At 39.2% G+C, this 22,064-nt stretch overlaps 1 protein-coding gene across 4 annotated transcripts in view; it reads right to left on the minus strand.

Annotated features, from left to right (window-relative positions):
* MOSPD2 (motile sperm domain containing 2) overlaps window positions 1-22,064 on the minus strand; it is a 62,316-nt gene that overhangs the window by 32,138 nt on the left and 8,114 nt on the right. For 2 of the 4 annotated variants that reach the window (XM_065580519.1, XM_065580525.1), the window contains exons 3-9: window positions 20,184-20,236; window positions 16,152-16,307; window positions 15,138-15,224; window positions 12,362-12,516; window positions 4,829-4,889; window positions 2,654-2,692; window positions 279-403 (exon numbers count right to left, since the gene is read on the minus strand). In XM_065580519.1, coding sequence (XP_065436591.1) covers window positions 279-403; window positions 2,654-2,692; window positions 4,829-4,889; window positions 12,362-12,516; window positions 15,138-15,224; window positions 16,152-16,197 — 513 coding nt within the window. In that variant the 5' untranslated portion in view covers window positions 16,198-16,307; window positions 20,184-20,236. The remainder of the gene's footprint in view (window positions 1-278; window positions 404-2,653; window positions 2,693-4,828; window positions 4,890-12,361; window positions 12,517-15,137; window positions 15,225-16,151; window positions 16,308-20,183; window positions 20,237-22,064) is intronic. The other 2 variants (XM_005287804.4, XM_005287805.5) reach the window with 1 other exon arrangement.

The following is a 22,064-nucleotide window of genomic DNA, read 5'->3' on the forward strand; positions in this document are numbered from 1 at the left end:
AGGGTTGCAGAATTACTTCCTACCTTACAAAAAGAGCTATGAAAACTTTTTAAAAACTAACATACAAAAATTTGAAAAGCATCAGTTGAGATTTTTAATAGAACTTAAATCATTAACAGTTAATTTGTAAGTTTATTAATATCAAATGGACACTCAGACTTATCTGAAAAATGCTAGCTGGCTCTACTACAGTGTGTAATCGTGCAATTTATATGGACTCAAAAATTGCATGAAGATATTAATCATTACAGGGTATTTTAAAATTTCAATATACTTACAATTCCACCCATGTAGGCAGGCAGATACTCTGCACTGATGTATTCCTGCACTTCATTCTTGTTTGCAAACTTCAACATGCTTATCGCATCTGGACCAAGCCAGCCCTTCACAATTTTAAAAGCAGCTAGACAAAAAAATAATACATAAACTGCCTGAAACAAATACTGCAGTTTTATCTGCCATTGATAGCATGTAAATAAATGCTCATAAAATATTAGGCTAAGTACGGAATTCAGTGAAATAGCTAGATGTCCAGGTAGGGTTTCTTTACCCGTTATAAAACGTCCCACGAAGCAAAGAGCACATGCATGTACCAGGATTTTGTGGTATAAAAAAAAAAAAAGAATATAAATACTCTGTGCGCCCGTCCCACCCGCACCGCACTTCCCAAAGCAGTACCCTCTACACCTAGAAACCTCATTTGGATGTGTGCTCCAAAACTGAGAAGAAGCTGGGTGAAGGCAATATATTTGGGCAACAAAAGTTATTGTTGGTAAGTAGTCAGTTTGTAACATTGTTTCCCCAGTGCCCCACTGCAGGAGACTAGCTCCTTGAACAGCAACTGAAGTACTGTCCACTGAAAATAAGCATCTAGTCTTGTCAAGGGCATAGTGACTTGTGAAGGGGAGTACTGAACTTCATGCAGCAGCTCTACCCTAGGTAAAGGCCAGGACCTCTGCTTGTGAAAGGGATCTCTGAAAAGGAAAGGAGGAATGGTATTTGGCATGGTTTCTTACTGGAAAAAGTAGCACAGTTCAAAAGTAGCATCAGAACATATGCTACACATGAAAAAAAATGCAACAAACAATCCCAAAGAAGTAGGGTAAAAAGAGGATCTTCATCCTCTATAGCTGGTTTGGAATTCTCCACTGTATCCTCAAATTTGGCTAAGTGCAACACCGGTTTTTGCAAAGGTGGCTGAAATAGGGGAAGAAGTGAGGCTTCTGGAGAATTCCGCAAGACTTTCGGTGTCTGATGGTAATTTGCTCCTGAGGATTGCTGCGAATGACCTCTATGAACCTAAAGTGAGCTGGCTCAAATTCCATGACCCAGACACCAACGTGATTACTTACATCCTTCCCAAGACCTCATCAAGCTATGAACTGAAGCAGTGACAGATCAAAGACTAAATATTTAGCCCTCTTGAATATCAGGCCAGTAATTTATTTTGGAGAGGAAAGGGAAGGTGGAGGGAGAAGTGGGTAAGTTCCCAATTTTGGGTGGGAGAAAAGTTGGGAGAATGAAGCATTTCTCGGGCAGGTTTGTTGTTCTAAATGGTAGCAGTTTTAACCTGCTTAATGTAAAACTAAAAGTGTCTTAATAGAGATGGACTGTGCGCATGCAGCAAAAGGGTAATTTTTATAGCCATGTGCAATAGAGAGGAATAAAACACGTCTACCAAGTTTGTTGACTAGGTTGATTACTGGTGTACACGTACACCGCTATCTCGATATAACGCCACCCGACAGAACACGAATTCGAATAGAACGCGGTAAAGCAGCGCTCCGGGGGGGCGGGGCTGCGCACTCCGGTGGATCAAAGCAAGTTCAATATAACGTGGTTTCACCTATAACGCGGTAAGATTTTTTGGCTCCCGAGGACAGTGTTATATCGAGGTAGAGGTATATCAGCATAGATATATATGGCAATTATCAATGTCATGTTTTTTTAGGAAAAAGTTCCTAACTGTCAGGGTGGTTAAACGCTGGAATAAATTGCCTAGGGAGGTTGTGGAATCTCCATCTCTGGAGATATTTAAGAGTAGGTTAGATAAATGTCTATCAGGGATGGTCTAGACAGTATTTGGTCCTGTCATGCGGGCAGGGGACTGGACTCGATGACCTCTCGAGGTCCCTTCCAGTCCTAGAATCTATGAATCTATGCATATACCCTAACCAGCATAATGCACTATTTGGATTTGGCCATAGCAGAAAAACATTTACCAAGCCTAGCAAGTCTGGACCTGGAGTGGATTGGGGTTCAGGAAACCAAGAAAATGGATGCTTCAAGAAGTAATCTGCATATTAAGGGCTTCCAAGATATGAATGTGGCGAGGTGGATGCAGGTCTTGATCTGCACTTTGAAGACGACTATTTATTTAATCTTTGAGTCACAGCACAACATGCCAGGAAGCTGCACACTAAAGCATTCAATGCCCTAATTGACAAATGTAAAGTACCATGTGCTTAACTAAAAGAAGAATTTGGCCTATGCATTAATTATATATTTCTATATATACACACAAGAACATTAAAAACATTTTATAACCCCCCCCCCAAAAAAAATCAGTTTATGTTTGAATTAATATATCAGAACAGGGCTTTTTAAACTTATTACAGAAAATTACAAATATTTTTAGTTTACTTTAACTTACCATTCATTATCCATGGCATTTCAAAGATCACTATCTTTGCTGCAAAGACAATAGGAAAAAGAGATAATATATAATATCTTTCATTGCAATTAACAAAAAAAAGGGGGAGAAAGTGTTAATATTAGAGGATTATTAAAAGTGGAACACTCAGTTTCTATGCTTACTTTCTTTAGGAAAAAATTAGCTTTCCTCCATTTGTCAAATAATAATCAACGTAGACAAAACTATCCCTATGGTAAGATGAACAGAAGTATTAGGAAGCCCATTGGAAACTATACCATGTATTGTTTTGGTATACAAAAAAAGGCAAAATTATCCCAAAAGAGTCAGAATAGTTACCCACATCCTGAATTCAAAGAATTCATTTAAATTAGTGTATTAAATAATATAATATATGGAGATATACCTATCTCATAGAACTGGAAGGGACCCTGAAAGGTCATCGAGTCCAGCCCCCTGCCTTCACTAGCAGGACCAAATACTGATTTTGCCCCAGATCCCTAAGTGGCCCCCTCAAGGATTGAGCTCACAACCCTGGGTTTAGCAGGCCAATGCTCAAACCACTGAGCTATCCCTCCCTGCCATGGCAGATAAAAGATGCAAATAATATGCACCTTTATTATAACAACTTTATCATTGTGTGAAATTACTACACTAATTTTTAACAGTTCAAAATACTAGCAACTATAACAGAATGGTACCTTCTATTTTAAGAAATGAAATGCCACTCAAACAGCTAAACTTTAAAACGTTCATAGCTACATTTTCACTTGAAAAAAAAAATGAAAGTACAAGTCATGGAAGAGAAAAATGGCAGTATTGGCTGAAGCTTTGTATCTATTCATAATGAAGATTAACATGGACAATGTGCAAGTTTTCCCCCATACAGCCCCACCAATATGCCTCAACTCTGTCATGGAGGGATCATCTCTGAGATAATGGGGAGAGTCCATTTCCACTCAATCTTTAGCCTCTTGGCTGTTACAGAGTGGCAACTGTCATTGCAGTATCTTCCAACTTTTGGCCAAACCCTGAAACTGAAGAGGAAAGGGACAGAAATGGACAAAGAAAGGAGGGCAACAACACAACTATAATATTGACTCTGAAAAAGAATTGGGGGTCATGGTGGACAATCAGCTGAACATGAACTCCCAGTGAACGCTGTGGCCGAGAGGGCTAATGGGATTCTTGGATGCATAAACAGGGGAATATCAAGTTGGAGCTGAGAGGCTATTTTACCGCTGTATTTGGCACTGGTGTGACCACTGCTGGAACACTGTGCTCAGTTCTGGCGCCCACAGTTCAAGGAGGATGTTAAAAAATTGAGAGGGTTCAGAGAAGAGCCCAGAAAGATTAAAACAGTGGTTCTCAAACTTTTACACTGGTAACCCCTTTCACGCAGCAAGCCTCTGAGTATGACCTCCCCTTTATAAATATAAAAAGTGTTTTTAATTTAACACTATTACAAATGCTGGAAGTGAAGCGGGGTTTGGGGTGGAGGCTGACAGCTCGCGACCCCCCATGTAATAACCTCATGATCCCCTGAGGGGTCCTGACTCCCAGTTTGAGAACCCCTGGATTAAAGGATTAGAAAACCTGCCTCATGATAGACTCAAGGAGCTAAATCTATTTAGCTATTTAACAAAGAAAAAGTTATGGGTGACTGAATCACATTCTGTAAATTCCTACATGGGGAAACAAATATTTAATAATACACACTTCAGTCTAGCAGAGAAAGATATAATGCGATCCAATGGCTGGAAGTTGAAGCTAGCTAAGTCCAGACTGGAAATAAGGTGTCAATTTTTAAATGTGAGATTAATTAACCATTGGAACAATTTACCAATGATTGTGATGGGTTCTCCCATCACTGACAATTTTTAAACAAAGATTGGATGTTCTTCCAAAATATATGCTCTAGGTATTATTTGGGAGAAGTTCTATCATGTGATATACAGGAGGGGCATGTCAAACACATATCTTGACTTTATTTTGGTTTTACCTTTACAGTCCACACATGCAAAAAGTAATATTTACAAACCTTAAAAAAAACAAAAACAAACACACCCATCTCTCCTTATCAGTTATAAATATTTATATAGTAAAATAACATATTGGATAATACAATGTCTATAAAATTGTATCCCCTTAGAAAGGATAATATACATTACTTACAGAGGTAATTAGGATAATAAACTTTAAAACAGTTGATGATGAACCGAATGAAGTCCAAGTCCTAAAATAAAGGCAAATAAATAATAAATGCAGTAGAAATTATAATTTAAAAACAAATTAGATAAAAACTATGACTTTTGTAATAAAAGTTTTCTGAGAAGTTCACAATTAAAGAAAAACCATAATAAATGTACACAGGGTATATACAGTATACTAAATTTCAAACACTGCCCCAACTTCCAATGCAATGCAAGGCCATGATCCTGCAGAGATTTATTCACATGCTTAACTCTGTAAGCTGAAAGTAGTCCTAGTGACTTCACTAAGACTACTCGCAGTGCATAAAGTTAAGCACATCTATTAAGTCTTTGAAGAACTGGGGTCTCAGGAAAGGAACAGGAGATTTTCTAAGAACTACAGACTAATAGAAGAAATAAACCTCTGTCTCTAAATGGCAATGTGCTAAGCCTTTCTTACATAGTACAAGCAATGACTTGCACTGAAGTAAGACAAGCAAATTACATACGTTCTGTACATTGGAGGTAAAACGTTTAGGGGTAAGAAAACTTTGCCTTTTATCAGGGGTTTTTAGTTCTGTTTGTCTTGATTTCTAATGAAATCATAGTTCACTAATATTTTGAGACAAAAATTAACATTTAAAATTCTATGAACAATCATAGTTCTGCAAAAGATTAAGGAATTAACACTATCTGGTCACTGCTGAAAATTCACAACCACAACAGAACTCAGAATTTTTTTTGTTAAAAGAGGTACATACTTGAGGCACATTGCAAGTAAGTAATCTCCATTTGTCTCTGCTTCATAAGCTATGAAGATGAATGAATAAATAAATAAAATCAATTTTTTAGTTGCAACCAGAGTTCTTCAAGATGAACATTCACACTCATGAGATGCACTGGCTGGTGCAGATGCAATGGTGGAATCTACTCTTTGCAGTGCCTGTTAGAGCACTCCTGGTTCCTCCCCTCACCATTCCTGAGCATTCCAAGCGCAAGGTGCTTCCTGACACCTCAGTCCTTTCACAGCTTCTGCAGCGTTAATATCTTATTAGGACTCTGAAGAAAAGGGGAAGGTGGGTCAAGAGTGTGAATATGCAGAGTCCATCCCAAAGAATTCTGGTTAAAAATGTAAGCAACCTCCATTTCTTCTTCATATGTACTCTGCACATTGCCACGCATGGGATACTTTAGTAAGCAGTATGCCTGACCAGGTAGTAGGACTTGAGGGTCTAATTAAGTAAATACAGAAGTGCCCTACCGAATGGAGCATTTGACTCAGATGTCAAATCTAATTAATAGTGTTTTGTAAAGGTCTGAACAGAGCTCAACAATGGGAACATGTCCCTATAGAGGTAGATATTGCTCTAGTTGAGTATGGCCTAACTCCAGCAGAAAGAGGAACTGATGATTTCTGATTATATGCCTGTTCTGTTCACTATCTCAGCCTCTAGATAACAACTGAGCAGAAATATCCTGACCTCTATGGCTTTTAGCACAAGATATAAAAAGTTTTAGGAGAGTGTCAAAATTTTCTTGTTTTATTTAGATAGTAAACTAAGGCACTTTTATAGCATTTAAAGTATGTAGTTTGGATTATGTTTTATGAGCACGAGGTCTCAGAAAGAGAACCAGCATACCGACCGATTGATTAATATGAAACTCAACAACCACTTTAGGAAGGAATCTAGGATGAGGTCCAAGTACAACTTTATTTTATTTGTCTGTTAAAACAGCTTTTATGATAGCCATTACATCAGCAAGATGGATTAGCAAGTTGTATGTCCCATGACAGACTCACCTTTTACTATGTTTCATAAAGATAAAGAGCAATCTGCTATTAGTTCCAAAGGAGGGCTCATGAGCTGTGTCAGGACCAAACTAAAACTGTGTCCTTTACTGGTCAATACATTTTTTTTAATTGTGTCACGTGCCAAGATTTTTTTTTTTAAATCTATAATTATGTGATAGGCTGCTACTGCAGCTAAATGCATTCAGAGAAGGTAGTTATAGGTCTAAAGACTTTGAATGCAGTAAATGTTCAAGGATACAATGAATTAGTGCCTGTACAGGATTTATATGTTTTTCAGCTACCCACTTCACAAATCTACATCACTTATGTTCATAACATTTGCTGCACGTCTAAAGTGCAAGATATTTCAACATCTGTTAAAGCCAATCGAGCTAGATGTAGCGAAAGAGCGTTCGGGTGATAAATCCTCCTGTCCTGTTGCAGAAGTATGCCTGGCATCACTGGCATAAGTACGTAGATCCCCTTGGAGAGTTGATGAAGGTCTGTATATTACTGTTGTGTCTCACATGAAGAAGCAACTGAGATTATCCTGGCCCACTCACATCTTATTTTTGTAAAACCCTCTGTATAAAAAAGTGTAAAAGAGGAGAAAACACATAACAGGCCCATCCACCAATTCAGAAGGAACATATCCGACATTGGGAGAATGTCTCTCCCCTCTCTCAAGTGGAAAAGAGGGCACTTCTTGTTCTGGCTGTGGCAAAGAGATTTATGTCCAGAAACCTCAAAAACATTCAATACATCCTACATTACCGAGTCCTTTAGAGACCATTAATGCACCTGCATCAGATCTCTGCTGAGTTGGCCAACTTTGTCACTTCCTTGCCTGCTAAGAGCAAGGCAATTGGGTAGATGTTGAAGTGGACACAGCAGTCCCATAACTTGATCATCTCCTTGTACAGTTGAAACAAGTGAGCTCCTCCTTGCTTCTTCAGTTAAAATATTGTTGTCTTGTTGCCCATGATGACTTGTATTGCTTTGTTCTGGATGTGAGGTAGTAATGATTTGAGAGCTAAACAGATAGTTCTCAATTACTGTACCCTCATATGTAATATCTTTTCTTGGTAACTCCAATGGTCCCGAACTAAGAGATAGTCAAGTTGTGCCCCCTCATCAGTCTTTGAAGCTTCCAAAGTGATTTTCAATTAAGGAGTTGGGGGATTGAAACATGCCTCTTTCAGAACATTCTCTGGGTAGGTCCACTGTGACAAAGATGAAAGAATTTCTTTAGGGATAGAAATCCTCCTGAAAAATGTCATCTTTGGGTACGTCATAGTTCTGTACCATCCCAATGCTGAACAGGCCTCTTTCTGAATGTGGAATAAGTTGTGATGCATGTTGCAAGAGCATAAGACCCAACAGATGCAGAAAGAAAGTGATCTTTTGAGAAGGATTTTGATGTAATAGCCATATGGAGGAGAGTAGTTTCAGAAAGCTCTCTATTGACAGGAATGCTCTGCCTACTTGTGAGTCAAGGACTGCTCCTATGAATGGAATCTTTGACTAGGAAAGAGAAGGGTTTTTTTTCATATCTATCAAGAGTCGTAACCTTCCAAAAGGGAAAAATCTAATGTGTATGTCCCTTATAAGGCTCTCCTTTGATGAGGCTTTAAGAAACCAATTGTTTAAGTATCGGGAGACAAAAATACCCTAGTTTCAGAGTAGCAGCCGTGTTAGTCTGTATCCGCAAAAAGAACAGGAGTACTTGTGGCACCTTAGAGACTAACAAATTTATTAGAGCATAAGCTTTCGTGGACTACAGCCCACTTCTTCGGATGCATATAGAGTGGAATAAATATTGAGGAGATATATATATACACACATACAGAGAGCATAAACAGGTGGGAGTTGACTTACCAACTCTGAGAGGCCAATTAAGTAAGAGGAAAAAAAAAACTTTTGAAGTGATAATCAAGATAGCCCAGTACAGACAGTTTGATAAGAAGTGTGAGAATACCTACATGGGGAGATAGATTCAATGTTTGTAATGGCTCAGCCATTCCCAGTTCTTATTCAATCCTGAGTTGATTGTGTCTAGTTTGCATATCAATTCCAGCTCAGCAGTCTCTCGTTGGAGTCTGTTTTTGAAGATAGCCACCCGCAGGTCTGACATTGAATGACCAGACAGGTTAAAGTGTTCTCCCACTGTTTTTTGAGTATTATGATTCCTGATGTCAGATTTGTGTCCATTAATTCTTTTGTGTAGATACCCTATTGTCTCAAGACAAGCTCCTACTACAAAGAGGAACTTTGTAAAATCCCTACAAGTGGTAGAAAGGCCAAAAGTTAAGACCTTGTATTGAAAATAGTCATGGTCAATAGTAGAGATATTTGCAGTGATTTGATCTTCTAGAAATATGTATCCTTTAGATTGAGAGCTACAAACCAATCTAGGGCTGAAAGGGAAGGATAACATGAGGCTACAGTCAACATACAGAACCAGAACTTCCTGACTTAAGTGTGGAGCTTCCTCACATGTAATATCCTGTGAAACAGTTTGAGTAAAATCCCTGATTTCTGAACTCCCTTGGAAACTCCTCTATTGCTCCTGCCTGAATCAGATACTGGATTTCTGATCTTAGCACACTGTTGAGGGAGAAATCCCTGAATAGTGAAAAAGGGGTAGGGGAGACAAAAGGAGGAGATCTTTTAAGGAGAATAGGTTTCAAACTTGGGCATAAACATTTTTTTATTATCCTCCAAACCCATTTGTCCAAACTGATGAAACTGTATGAATCAAGGAATTAAGAAAGTCAGTTTTCCAAAGGGAAGGGAGGTGAGTATGTTATCAATTTGTTTGCAGCTTTTGATCCTCCTATCAAACTTCAGGCTTGACATTCAGCAGACGTTGGCGAAGGAAGCTTTGTGATGGCATGAGTGATGTCTCTGAGCCTAAGAGGACAAGGAGGATGGTGTATAAAGCTTTCAATTGTACCTGAACACAGGTCATGGTATTCTTCCTCCAAGACTGAAAAAGACACACTGATCTTGGTTGTAAGATTCTTATCCTTCATTCTCTCCAAATTTTTATCTTTCCTATTATTAAACAGGCCATCTCCTTCAAAACAGATGAACTATTTTAGATTTTGTCTCTGGCGGGACAATGGAAGATCATAACCATGTGATTGCTACTGCAATCGATCTTACAACCAAGTCAAAAACATCAAAGGATACTGTGTGTTATACTACCCTCCATCCATCTGTATTAATGTAATTACTATATTGCACTGGTCTTCAGAAAGTGTCTTTGCAAACAGTACCACTTATGGGACAAAATGTTGATACCGCAACGTCACTGCCTAGTAATTTGCCACTCTCCTCCTGAGGGTGAGGAAAGAAGAAATCATTTTCCTCCCCACCAACTCCAAATTCCTGCCTTCCTTGTCAGAGGCCGTAGAATGCAAAATGTCCACCTCTTGACCTGTTGGTCACTCCAACTACTACCAATAAATTATGAGTAGGAAGAATATGGAAGCAAGATAATCTTTCATATGGAATTTGATATAGCTTATCAGCATTTTTGAGAGCAGTTGACAAGAAGCACGATTAGATCAGATAGATTCTGCTGGTTGCCAGAGACCATCTAAAATTGGCACAGAGACTTTACTCAGAGTTAGAGCTGAGAATATCAAAGACTTGGTGAAAAGTCTCCTCTAAGGTAACTGACAAGAGCTTTAACGTAGTGACCATTCTATTTAGGAAAACCTGCAAGCTATACCGACATTCTCATCAGGAGAAGAATTAATCAAATTCTGGGTCTAGCTACTGATATTCCATTTGTACCACAGGCGGCTTCCTCTTCAGATAAATATCCAGCCCTATAGCAGGATATTCTTCTGTATGGACAGCGAAGGAAGAGGGTGACTCACAGGAGTCTTCCTCTTCTTTCTCCACGTGCACTTGCTTCACAAGCGTGACCAAAGGACCCAGACAAACTGACAACAATGGTTCCAAAAGCTTCTTCAAATCCGATGGAACCGTCTGAAGCAAGGAATGGGCAAAAATTATCCTGAGAGCTTTTACTCATTACATGTGTATCTATTAGATTTGATCCTGCTCCAAGAGATGTGAAGAATCTCCAGCTTTGTCACATGCAATGGAGCCAGGGTATTCAGATCTGATGTGCTCACATGGTTTGGCTCTTATGTACAAGGCCACCACCAGTGGAGGTAGTAAGTATGTAGATGTTGGATCTGCTGATTTTGGTATCAACAACATGATCGCTTTGGATCAGGAGTTTTGTGTCTTGTGCTGAACTGTTTTCTGCCTAGATCTGCAAGTATCTAGAGTTGACACTGGCCTCCTGTTCTTAGTCTCAGACCCTTCAGAAGAGTTTGAACAGACAGGAGTTGCAGCCAGAGCTGCTCGTAACAATAAGGCTTGTAGCCTATTCTGACATTTCTTTCTTGCTCATGGGGTAAAGGTGCTGCAGTTCGTACATCTTAAAGGAGAGTGAAGCTCACCCAGGCATGCTAGGAATTGAGTGCAAGCAATCCGATGCCACGAAGACCATTGCAAATGATGTATACATTTTAAAACCTGATCTTTTCAGATTTGGATCTGCATGCAACCAGTAGTTGGAATAGAAGATTTAAGTATAAAACAAAATTTATCCTAAACGAACAATCTAAACTTATAATAGATCCGAACCATACCTAATAGTAAAACTATCCCTAAAGGCACTAAATCTTTTTTAGTGGAAGGGAACTGTATCCGTTCACATCTGTCTGCTGCTGTGGTTGGAAGGAACTGAGGCAGCAACGAGCAAAACGCCCCCTCGGAACGTTCAGGAATGCTGAGGGAAAGGGCAGGAGGAACACACGAGCCCTCTAATGCATACTGCTACAAGAAGGTTCCGACTTCTAGGCTGCCCCCGCTGTCACACCCCATTGGTGGGAATATGCAGAGGATGCAAGAGAAGAAATATCATTTATAACTAGTCATTGTAGCTTTGCAAATTGAAATCCTGAAGATTGAGTTGGAAATACACATTATCGGAGAACAACCTTTTAAAATGAAAAAACTTCTAATGAAATTCATGATTTTCATCTTGAAATAGATAGTCATTTCAGTATAATGCAAAAAACATTATGGACTTGAAGCTTTAGATCACAGCCATAAACAAATTACAGAACACCCAACATCTATACTTTGCCACATTTATATTCCTACTCTACAAATAGAGGCTCTACATTAAGTGTGTTTTAGCCCCCTCCTTTAGTAAATATAATTTTGTGAATTTGGGGCTCTTGAAAGTTACAGACTGATGTCAGTAACTAGAGGCAGGCTGTATTGGTCAAATTCACAACTGCTGTAAGTGGGTGCCATTTCATTGCAGGAAACAAAAATACTAACAATCTAACATACTAATTTGGCATTTTTGGATGCAGTGGCAGATAGTGAGTCAGGGTATAGTAGGGTAGACAGTTGCTGTTAAGTGCAACTGTGGTAACTCTTCCTCCGCCCAGTAAATGAAGTAACCTTTGCCTCAGTTCAAAAGGGGAAGAGAAAATACAGAACAAAAAGCCTTAGTTGCCACCAGGCTGCGTAAAAGCCACCTGCCATGACTGCCTGGGAGAAGGGGGCAATTATGAGATCAAGATTCTAGGACTTTTGCTGTATAATTTAGATCTAATGTGCTGCACAAGACCGGCTCGATTAAGCTATACAGTCTCAACAGAAATCATAATTAAAAATGCTTACTATGTGACTGACTCCAGTTTCAGCCATGTCAAACACCACTGTTAAAGGCTTCCCATGCTCTCTTCTGGCATAATGCTCTAACCAAAAGGCTACAAACTTCTTTTTTTCAAACTGCAGTTTGGGATCTTTTGTATGAAACTTCACCCTGAACCAGACTACAAAGAAAACATATATGTATATAAAAAACTTCAACAACTTATCAGAATACCAGAATCATATTAGTGGTAAGTGTTAAGTGACCTCTGACAAAATCCACCAACTCCTCGATACAGCTATGTACAGTTTCTATATTGTCAGCCATTTCACAGCTGTTCTTATAGAAACAGTGGTAAAATAATGATATTTTTGACTCTGGTGTTTTCATACAGAACACAAGGTATACAAGAACAAAAGGGAAAATATAGATTTTTTTTTAGTTGAATGCTAGCAGTAGTGAATAACAAATGCACACACATTCTCTCTCTCTCCCCCCAAATGCTTCTACACAAAGCCTGCATCTATCGTGATTTGTTTCCTGAATAAAGTCTATAGTCATACAGACACTAAAAACTAATTTTACCAGATTCTGGATACAGTCACTATTGTTAAGGTTGCGAGGCATTCTTTATTCTTTCATTTTAGTGCAAGCATCAAAATTAGAACTTCTTGACTCCCAAACTTGGCTCACGCCTCTGAAGCAAACTGCCAACAGTTCTTAAAATTTTCATCTTGGCATGGATAGAACCCTTCAGGGTGGATAAAAACCTATGATTTTTTTTGTATTTAAATTACACTAAGTTTTTCTTTCAAAAAATAAACCACTTTAAAATGAAATCTGAATTTAACACAAAATATGTTAAAGCCTATACTTATAATATCTTAAAACATTTAAATAGAAGATTAATATACTATTGTGTGTTTGTTTAAATTCCAGTTACAATCCTAACACAACTTGATACAAATCATGAGCAAAAAGGTAATTATCTAGCAAATAAGCAATATAACATGCATCAATTGCTAACATATGGAGAATGAACAATAAGAACCTGAAAATATTGAGCTATAAATTGCTTAAATAAATATACATAGTTATAGGGTACCTGCTAGGTAGCAAAAAGGTGCACCAAATTTGGTGTAATGGCTTTATTTAATTGTGAATCAATATGTTACAATCAACCAATGAGAAGCATCTTTCTTTAGAAAAAAACTGAAGTACAAATGGAAAAATTGATTGAAATGGATGATTTAAATCAATCCACCTTAGAACACTTACTAAGAACTAGTGTCTACATTTGATTTGGGGGGAAATAAAGCCTAACTAACTACAAAATACTTTCTGAGCATGCTCACTGGACACCTTTTCGGGAGGAAGTGGGAGATCTGTGGGATTCACAGAGTAATAAAATTCCACGTCCGTATGACAACATTGAACATTCTCACTGTCTGTTGTCATTAGGTAACTCTGACATGAACAGAAAGATGAAGTAGATTTTTAGAATTACATTTACATAGAGATACACACACTTCTGAAATAAACTGACCCTGCAAAAAGTCCCCAACACACATGGGAGAGAGGAGACAAGAAAAGCTCATCTGCTATTTTCAATCAGGTCTCACTGCATTTTTTTGCTATATTCTACATTTTGAAAATTCTGTATTTTCATTTAAATGAAGTCTCTATCTTTTTCCACTGCAAAGATACAGACATCCTAACCTAAATAAATAGAAAGTTGTTTCCAAACATACAACAATAGGAGCAAACAAAGGGACCTCACACATCACCTTTGTAATTTGACTTTTTTCAATGGGTAACTGGGATAATTTAAGTGCTATTATTAAGCACAAAAAATTGTTTCCCCCTCCCCGCCCACCTCTTTTCTATTTTATTATTTTGAAACAAGTTGAGGAGGAGTGGTTCATACCTCTTCAAGTGCTGCTACGTTCAATGAGATTGGGGAGGGGGAGGCAGGAGGAGGTAGGCAAATCTGAGACCTGAGTGGATACTACAGTACTTTGAGCATTTTTGGGCCTGCATGCAGCTGGTAACCAAGGGATTTGCCATACGACAGCCAGTTCTCTGGGCTGTCAAAGGTAACCTGGAAAGATGGTCAGGAGAACTGGAGGATTAAACAGGGAAAACTAATTACACCATTGCATCTGTAATGCCAGTGCTTGTTGCCTATACTGTTACTGCATAGGGGCAGTAAATAGCAATGGAGGGCCAAGGCCTTTCTCAGAACAAGTTCAATTCAAACAGTGATGTGAAAACTTGTGCACCAGTTCAAGTATGTGTAAGCATGGTGTGTTACAACTGTACCAAGTGATTGCAATGACAATATGCTGTCCTGTAGATGGCTATATATTCGCCGCAAAAGAGATAAAAACATTGCATTTTAATGGAACACTTTATAACTGCACTACAAAACTGGGATGGGAGGTAAAGTTTATGAAGGAAAACTGAATGTAACCTTAACAATGAGCTTTTGGGGATCATGAACACTACAATGAGAAACCTGAATTTCAAGCTACAAAATATGAATACTAAAAATTTTTCCTCTCTAGTAAAAGACTCTTGGACTCAACGAGCATGGCTAAAGGCCTTAATAATACATGATGAAAAATGAAATGTAACCATTTGCCCATGATCTATGTCAGATATTCATTGAAAATTCACTTGATTTCCTCATTTATTTCCACAAAGGTAGTTCCTGATAAGTAATTACTTCCAACATTTTAGCAGTCTCCAATATGAACACACTAATAGATAACTGAAAAAAGAAGAGTGCATGTAACTTACATAACTTGTAGCCCTCTTTATCATATCCATGCAGGTAAAGAGCACCATTTTCAAATAACCATTTTGGAAGGGCAGCTTCAGACAAATCTGCAAAGCAAACAGGCATCCTTATTTTTGCTGTTTAAAAGTCACTACAAAATACCATTTAATCTTAAAACAGAATAAGAAACTTCATATTCAAAATAATCTTCATATGTGTGAGATAAATGAATTGTAAAATAAACCTATTTGCAAACTAATATTTTTTCCTCTTTTTTGTTTTAAACTAAGCTAGAAAAAGGTTAGCATCTGTGTGGGAAGAGAGAAGAAAACAAAGTAGATATAGATGGCTGGAGGAAAAAAGACCTACAAATATTTTGTTAGCATTGGCCTCCCTCCTGCATCCCCACTCTGTTGCACCCACTTGTTGCAACTTTTCTTAATTTAGACTGTATGCTATTTGGGGCAGGCGCTGTCTTTGTGTGTGTTTATACAGCACAAAGCACAATGGGACCCTGTTTTGATTGGAGCCTCTGGACACTACAGTAATAACTGCAATGATCACATTTCACAGGTTTAATTAGTTTTTACTAAACTGAAAAGATTCTGCTTTCCTCTCAGTAGTAGAGGAGCTAATGAATTATTAGCTTATGATCCCTGCAGGGCATGCATCTTCCCAGCTATGGACCACCTTCTCCTGAATAATTTTCAGACCAGAGGAGGAGAACTTTTATTCCCGTAGAGGTTTGCACCTGAGGAACACACAAAGAATTGAAGTCCAGCAAACTCCCCAACCCCTTCAAATTCCAAATTATCTTTGACCCAGTAGGCTATTGCATAACTCCACTGCCCACAACCCAGCCACACCAAATTATAAAGCACAACTAGCGATTGATAGGTCAACTTGACAAAGAAGAATTTATATAGCCATTTGCATTGGTACTTAATGAAACGGTATATAGGGCCTTAGGTATAGTTCAGTGAGAAACTGACATACATCACCAACATATTAATTAGCAGTAAATGACATCTTACCGTTGACCATGTATTCTTTCCTCCACTGAAAGCTTTCATCAATCATCTTCAGTGTATCATCCACAACATCATGACGCCAAATTAAATAATTTTCAATCCAATTATCATCTTGCTGCAATCTTTCCACATCTCTGGAATCATATTTATCTGATTTATCTAGTTTAAAAAATGGAAATTTTTAGTGTTGTAAACATACAGCACTTGCTACAGAAATATTACAAAACTGAAACTAGGCAAGTTTTACGGCAGCAGTCTGCCTGGGAATACAAAGAGCTCAAGATTTCAGCACATTTAAGCAAGCATGGAATAACGTAAGTTATTGAAAATGTTTATCGACTACATTAAAAAATGGAATTTATTAAGAAACTGACAGAATATTTCATGGGGTTGGAAAGAAATACATTATGTAAGTATTTTTCTTTAAATAAAAATAAAAAATTGACAAAAATAATTGTATCTGCATGACAAGCAGATAATTTTCTTCCGATCTTTTTCCTCAAATACACAGAAAGACTGACTGGTTTCTAACAGAATACTAAGTCTAGAAAGTCTGGAAGTCTCAAAAGTTTGCAAGTGCACGCACACATCAGTTCATGTCTGGATTTTCCAAATTAGTTTATTATAGGCATTTATGATCCCTCAAGAAATGGCATAATATATAAAAACTGACTACCATTCCCAGCTATGCTCTACGCCATCATATTAAACAAAATTAAATGATACATTTCAAAAAACATTTCACAGTGCCTATTGGTTATACATTTATCTTATTATTTTCCCCTTATATGTAATTTTTGGTTTAGATTACAAAGAATATCACAAGCCTTCCTACACAAGAAAGCACAAACTGGTAGACATTTTATTGTAATTATTTTAAGGTCAAAAGGGAGCTGGAGGGTTCCATACCTATGAAAATCAGATTATTGATTTAGGTGCCTAATTATGGGTTTTGGTGCTTAACTTTAGACAACTACCTTTGAAAATGACCTGGGGGTATTGTTGTTGACTTGTTCAGATGAGAAGGTTCAGTTTTTAGATTAATGTTGACTTCCATAAAAATGGTATAAAATGAAAGTAGTAAAGAAAATTTATTTTGTAACATGGAATTGCACCTCACAACAAAATTTAATTTTGTTTGATGGGTATCCAGATAATATGCTTTAACCTTATTGTCAGCTTCTGTCTGTTCAACAGAAGTAATTTTTTTAACTTCTTGTTGTGGTTTCTAGATTGCTATCTCTTCGGATGCAGTGACTGTCTAATTTTATATGTATACACACACACAGAGATACAGTACTTAGAATAAGGGCAAAATGGAGAAAATATATTTCTGCAGGTTCTGAAAGATTTCTGAGCATCTCTCTTTATTGTGTACTGAAAAACTTTTTAATTTCTCTTTGCTGCTCATAGATTTTATGTTGACTTCCTACTGTGGTTTTGCTCTCTGAGCTACCGCTATATATGATTATACCTAAAAAACGTGTTTCCTTTCTCAAATACTTTTGTTAAACCTCAATTACTGGAGGAGGGAACAACTGCTCCCTATTTCCGCAGCAAGCAACTCAAACAGCCTACCATTAAGAGCACTAAAGGTGAAAAAAAGAGAAAATATATATTGAAAAATAGTAAAACTTATTAGATGATCCAGGATGACTTCTGTTACTACATAGACTCCACATATGGATTTGAAGACCTAATACATCGTGTTTAATTTTTACCAAATTGAGAGTTCAGAATTATGATATTTTACCATTATGTTGGCTGATATTTTTATATGTAGATACTGATAAGGATATATAAATACATATAAAATATATCAATTATATATATAAATAAATCACAAGCACTAGGTCAAAAGAACTTTATTAAGGTTGCAAAATCAAGCACTCAGAAGTTAGGAAATGCCAGAATTAAGGCTGCCTGTTCAACCTTAATTTGACTCCACTGTCTGTATTCATTAGGATATAGCTTTTCATTACACGATCATATATTTTTATAATAGGAAGTGTTGGGCAACCTTAACAGTAGGCAGTTCCACCTGTAATAATGTAGTGTGGCATAAAAGTTTTACTTGCACATATTTCCATTTAACTCAGTGGTTACATACCCTAAAATAGAATTTGGCCCTAAGCCTATCAGAAAGTTATCCTAATTTTTATTGATTAGAATGCTAGAGTGAGGGGTGAAATAGAGCACACTACAAAAGATGATTTGTTGAATACTGAAGTTATCTGCAAAATAATGAAACAAATAAATTGATTAATATTTGCTGAATGTCTCAAATAGCCATAACATTTATGTCCACTCTGCTAAAGTAATTTTGTGGAATGGACAATAAATAGAAAAAGAGAAGGGTTAGCATGTTTTTTTAGCATGGTTATTTCTACAACTCATACACACCGTAAGTTCCTCTAAATTTTTGCTGAAGTGATAAGGAGAGATTCTCAGTCTTGTGACATTTACTTTTTAAGATCAAGTACACTACTGTTAATGTGAACATGTTCCTTTTAACTCAAATTTTCTACAGGTTAACCATTGATAATTACCATAAACTACACAGTTGTAAAATATTATTGCTAGACAAGCTTTGTACCCTAGTTATATTTAGGCTTGGCAGAATTCAATATTTGTTTTTGTTATTTTAATGGATAATATCGATTTTTATTTATTTTAATTTTCTCAGTTGAATGAAATTATGGGGCTTTGTTTACTTTATTTTTATCTACTTGAATTTTCAGAGTTGGGGGAAATCAAGGTGGTGGGGAGGGGTCAGACAATAATTCTTTAATGACATCCAGTCCCTGCAGGTGCAAGATGCAGAAAAAGCTGAGATCTTGGCTGGGCAGACCATAGCAGAGTAGCGACACCCCACCCCCACCCCCCCAGGATTAAAAGGAGGGCAAGCCACAGCTACGGAGGAGGCCACCCTGTTGCAGTATGACTCCCACACTCCCAACCATGAGTGAGTGAGCAGCACTGGGACAGTGGGTACTGCTGGGGGTTTCCTGCAGGCAGTGACACCCAATTCCTGCAGGCACAAAGTAAGATGGGAGAAGACCACAATCCTGGTGGAACAAAGCCAGGATCACCTGGCTGGGGGAGGGGGGGGGAAGACCACACTGCTGTCTTTGGTCCCGGGGCTGTGCAGGGAGCCCCCTGCAGCCCCACTGTCAATACCTGCTCACTCACTCATCAGCCAGGGAGGGGGGACATCCCCAAGCAGGAGCCATTTTGCAACAGGATCACCTCTCCCGAAGGCAGGGGCCCATCCTCCTCCTTTTCCTGCTCCTCACAGTCCTAGTCCAGATCTCTGCTCTACCTCACCAGGATCAGGACCTTCCCCACATCTTGAGCCTGCAGAGATTGGGATCCCTGAAGGCGCTAGGTCAGGGGTGGGCAAACTTTTTGGCCTGAGAGCCACATCAGGGTGCAAAACTGTATGGAGGGCTTGGTAGGGAGGGCTGTGCCCCCCAAATAGCCTGGCCCCGGCCCCCTATCTGACCCCTCCCACTTTCCGCCCCAACTGCCCCCCTCAGAACCCCCCACTCATCCAACCCCCTACCCCTTGTCCCCTGACCGGCCACTCGCAGGACCCACGCCCCTAGCCGCCCCCCAGGACCCTGTGCCCCATCTAACCCCCCCTGCTCCCTGTCCCCTGACTGCCCCATCCCCTATCCACACCCCCGCCCCCTGGCAGCCCATCTCCTATCCAATCCCCCCTGTTCCCCGTCCCCTGCCCCCCCCGAACCTCTGCCCCCTGACTGTCCTTGAAGACCCTCCGGCCCCCTTACCATGCGGCTCAGAGCAGCATGTCTGGAGCCGCACCTCCTGGCTGAAGCCAGACACGCTGCCACGCTGCCCTGCATGAGCACACAGCCCTGCTGCCCTGAGCGCTGCCCGCGTGGCGGCATGGCTGCGGGAGAGAGGGAACAGTGGGGGAGGGTCCGGGGGCTAGCTGCCCAGCAGGAGCTCAGGGGCCACGCAGGATGGTCCCGCGGGCCGCATGTGGCCCGCAGGCTGTAGTTTGCTCACCTCTGCGCTTGGTGCAGGGGAGGCTGTGTTGGCCAACAGCTAACCATGGATATCTGTGTCAAATGAAATCAAGATTTACTGACCAATGATTTAGATTGAATCCTGACAAGCCGAGTTATAGTTAAGGTGCAGCAGAGCACTTTATAATTTTTAAAACAAGGTATAATCACAATGCCTTGGCCCTGCAGTCAGCTCTAGTCCTAAAACTGGAATATCAGACTACTCCACTTTGCCTTTTGCAGGTCCTCTGCTCTCCTTAAAATGTATTTCAGAGTACAATGGTCAAGAGAACGAGTGATTAGGAGCACTTGTTTGAGACAGGTAGAAGCTTACATAATGCATCTACTTCTATGGGATGTACCTTAATATAAAGCTGCACCCTACTTGCTATTAGGGATGTAAATATTGTTAAAAAATTAACTGTATAAACAATTAAAATATCATTTAAACGGTTAACTGATTAAAGGGAGAGGGGCTGTGGTTGCTCTGGCCGGCAAGGTGGGGGCTGGGGTCAGTCAGCCGGACATGGGACTGGGGTCAGCTGGCTGGCCGGTGGGACAGGGACAGGGACAGGTGTGGCCGGGGAGCCAGTGGCTTGCCGGTGCCACATGACTGGAGGTTAACAGTTAAGGTTGTTTAACTGGTAAGCCTAATGCTTACCGGTTAACATTTTACATCCCTACCTGCTATTGTATTTCTGGGCCACTTATAACTGTCAATCATAAAACTGGAAGGGACCTCAAAAAGTCATCGAGTCCAGACCCCTGAAGTCAAGGCAGGACTACGTAATAACTAGAACACTCTTGACAGGTGTTTGTCTAACCTGTTCTTAAAAATCTCCAGTGATGAAGATTCCACAGCCTCCCTAGGCGATTTATTCCAGTGCTCAACTACCCTGACAGTTAGGATGTTTTTCCTAATACCCAACCTAAACCTCCCTTGCTACATTTAAGCCCATTGCTTCTTGTCCTGTCCTCAAAGATTAATGAGAACAATTTGCCTCCCTTCTCCTTGTAACAACCTTTTATGTACTTGAAGATTATGTTCCCTCCCAGTCTTCTCCAGACTAAACAAACCCAATTTTTTCAATCTTTCCTCATAGATCATGTTTTCTAGACCTTTAATCATTTTTGTTGCTCTCTTCTGGACTTTCTCCAATTTGTCCATGCCTTTCCTGTAGGGATGTAAAAATGTTAACCGTTAACCGGTTTACCTGCCTTAACCATTAACGGATACAGATCCAATGAATGAAGAATGGATTTTGAATCTTTCAGGGTTTCTTCTGGGTTTCACCGGCTCTCTCACTTTAAGTTCTGCCTTGTATGGAAACAGATCTACTTTTGTTCACACGCTCTGGGGGAACTTAGAGCATATCTTTTCTAACTGCATTTGCTACAAAATGTGCTGTTTTATCCAAAGACTCGGAAGCAACCTTTGGCCATATTCTGTGCCTCTGTACGATGGCGTTTTCTTCCTTTAGATCTAACGACAGGTGAGCCAAGGTCACACAACTTGTAACAAAGAATATAAGCCATACTTATGAGATGCGGGACTCTAAAGAGAACTTAGAAATCATGGATGACAACCAGATGAACATGAGCTGCCAGTGAGAAGCTGTAGCTAAAAGAGCTAATGCAATCCTTGGATGTATAAACAAGTAATACTGAGTAAGAAAAGGAGGTTATATTACCTTTAACTACAATACCAATGAATCTGCTACTGGAATATTGTGCCTAGTTCCAGTGTCCATACTTTAAGGAGGATGTTGAAAAATTGTAGAGGGTTTAGAGAAGAACCACAAGAATGATTTAAGAACTGGAAAACAGACCATACAGTGAGAGACTTGAGAAGCTCAATCTATTTAGGTTATCAAAGAAAAGA

This window comes from Chrysemys picta, chromosome 1 (genome assembly GCF_011386835.1).
Source record: "Chrysemys picta bellii isolate R12L10 chromosome 1, ASM1138683v2, whole genome shotgun sequence".
NCBI lineage: Eukaryota > Metazoa > Chordata > Testudines > Emydidae > Chrysemys > Chrysemys picta.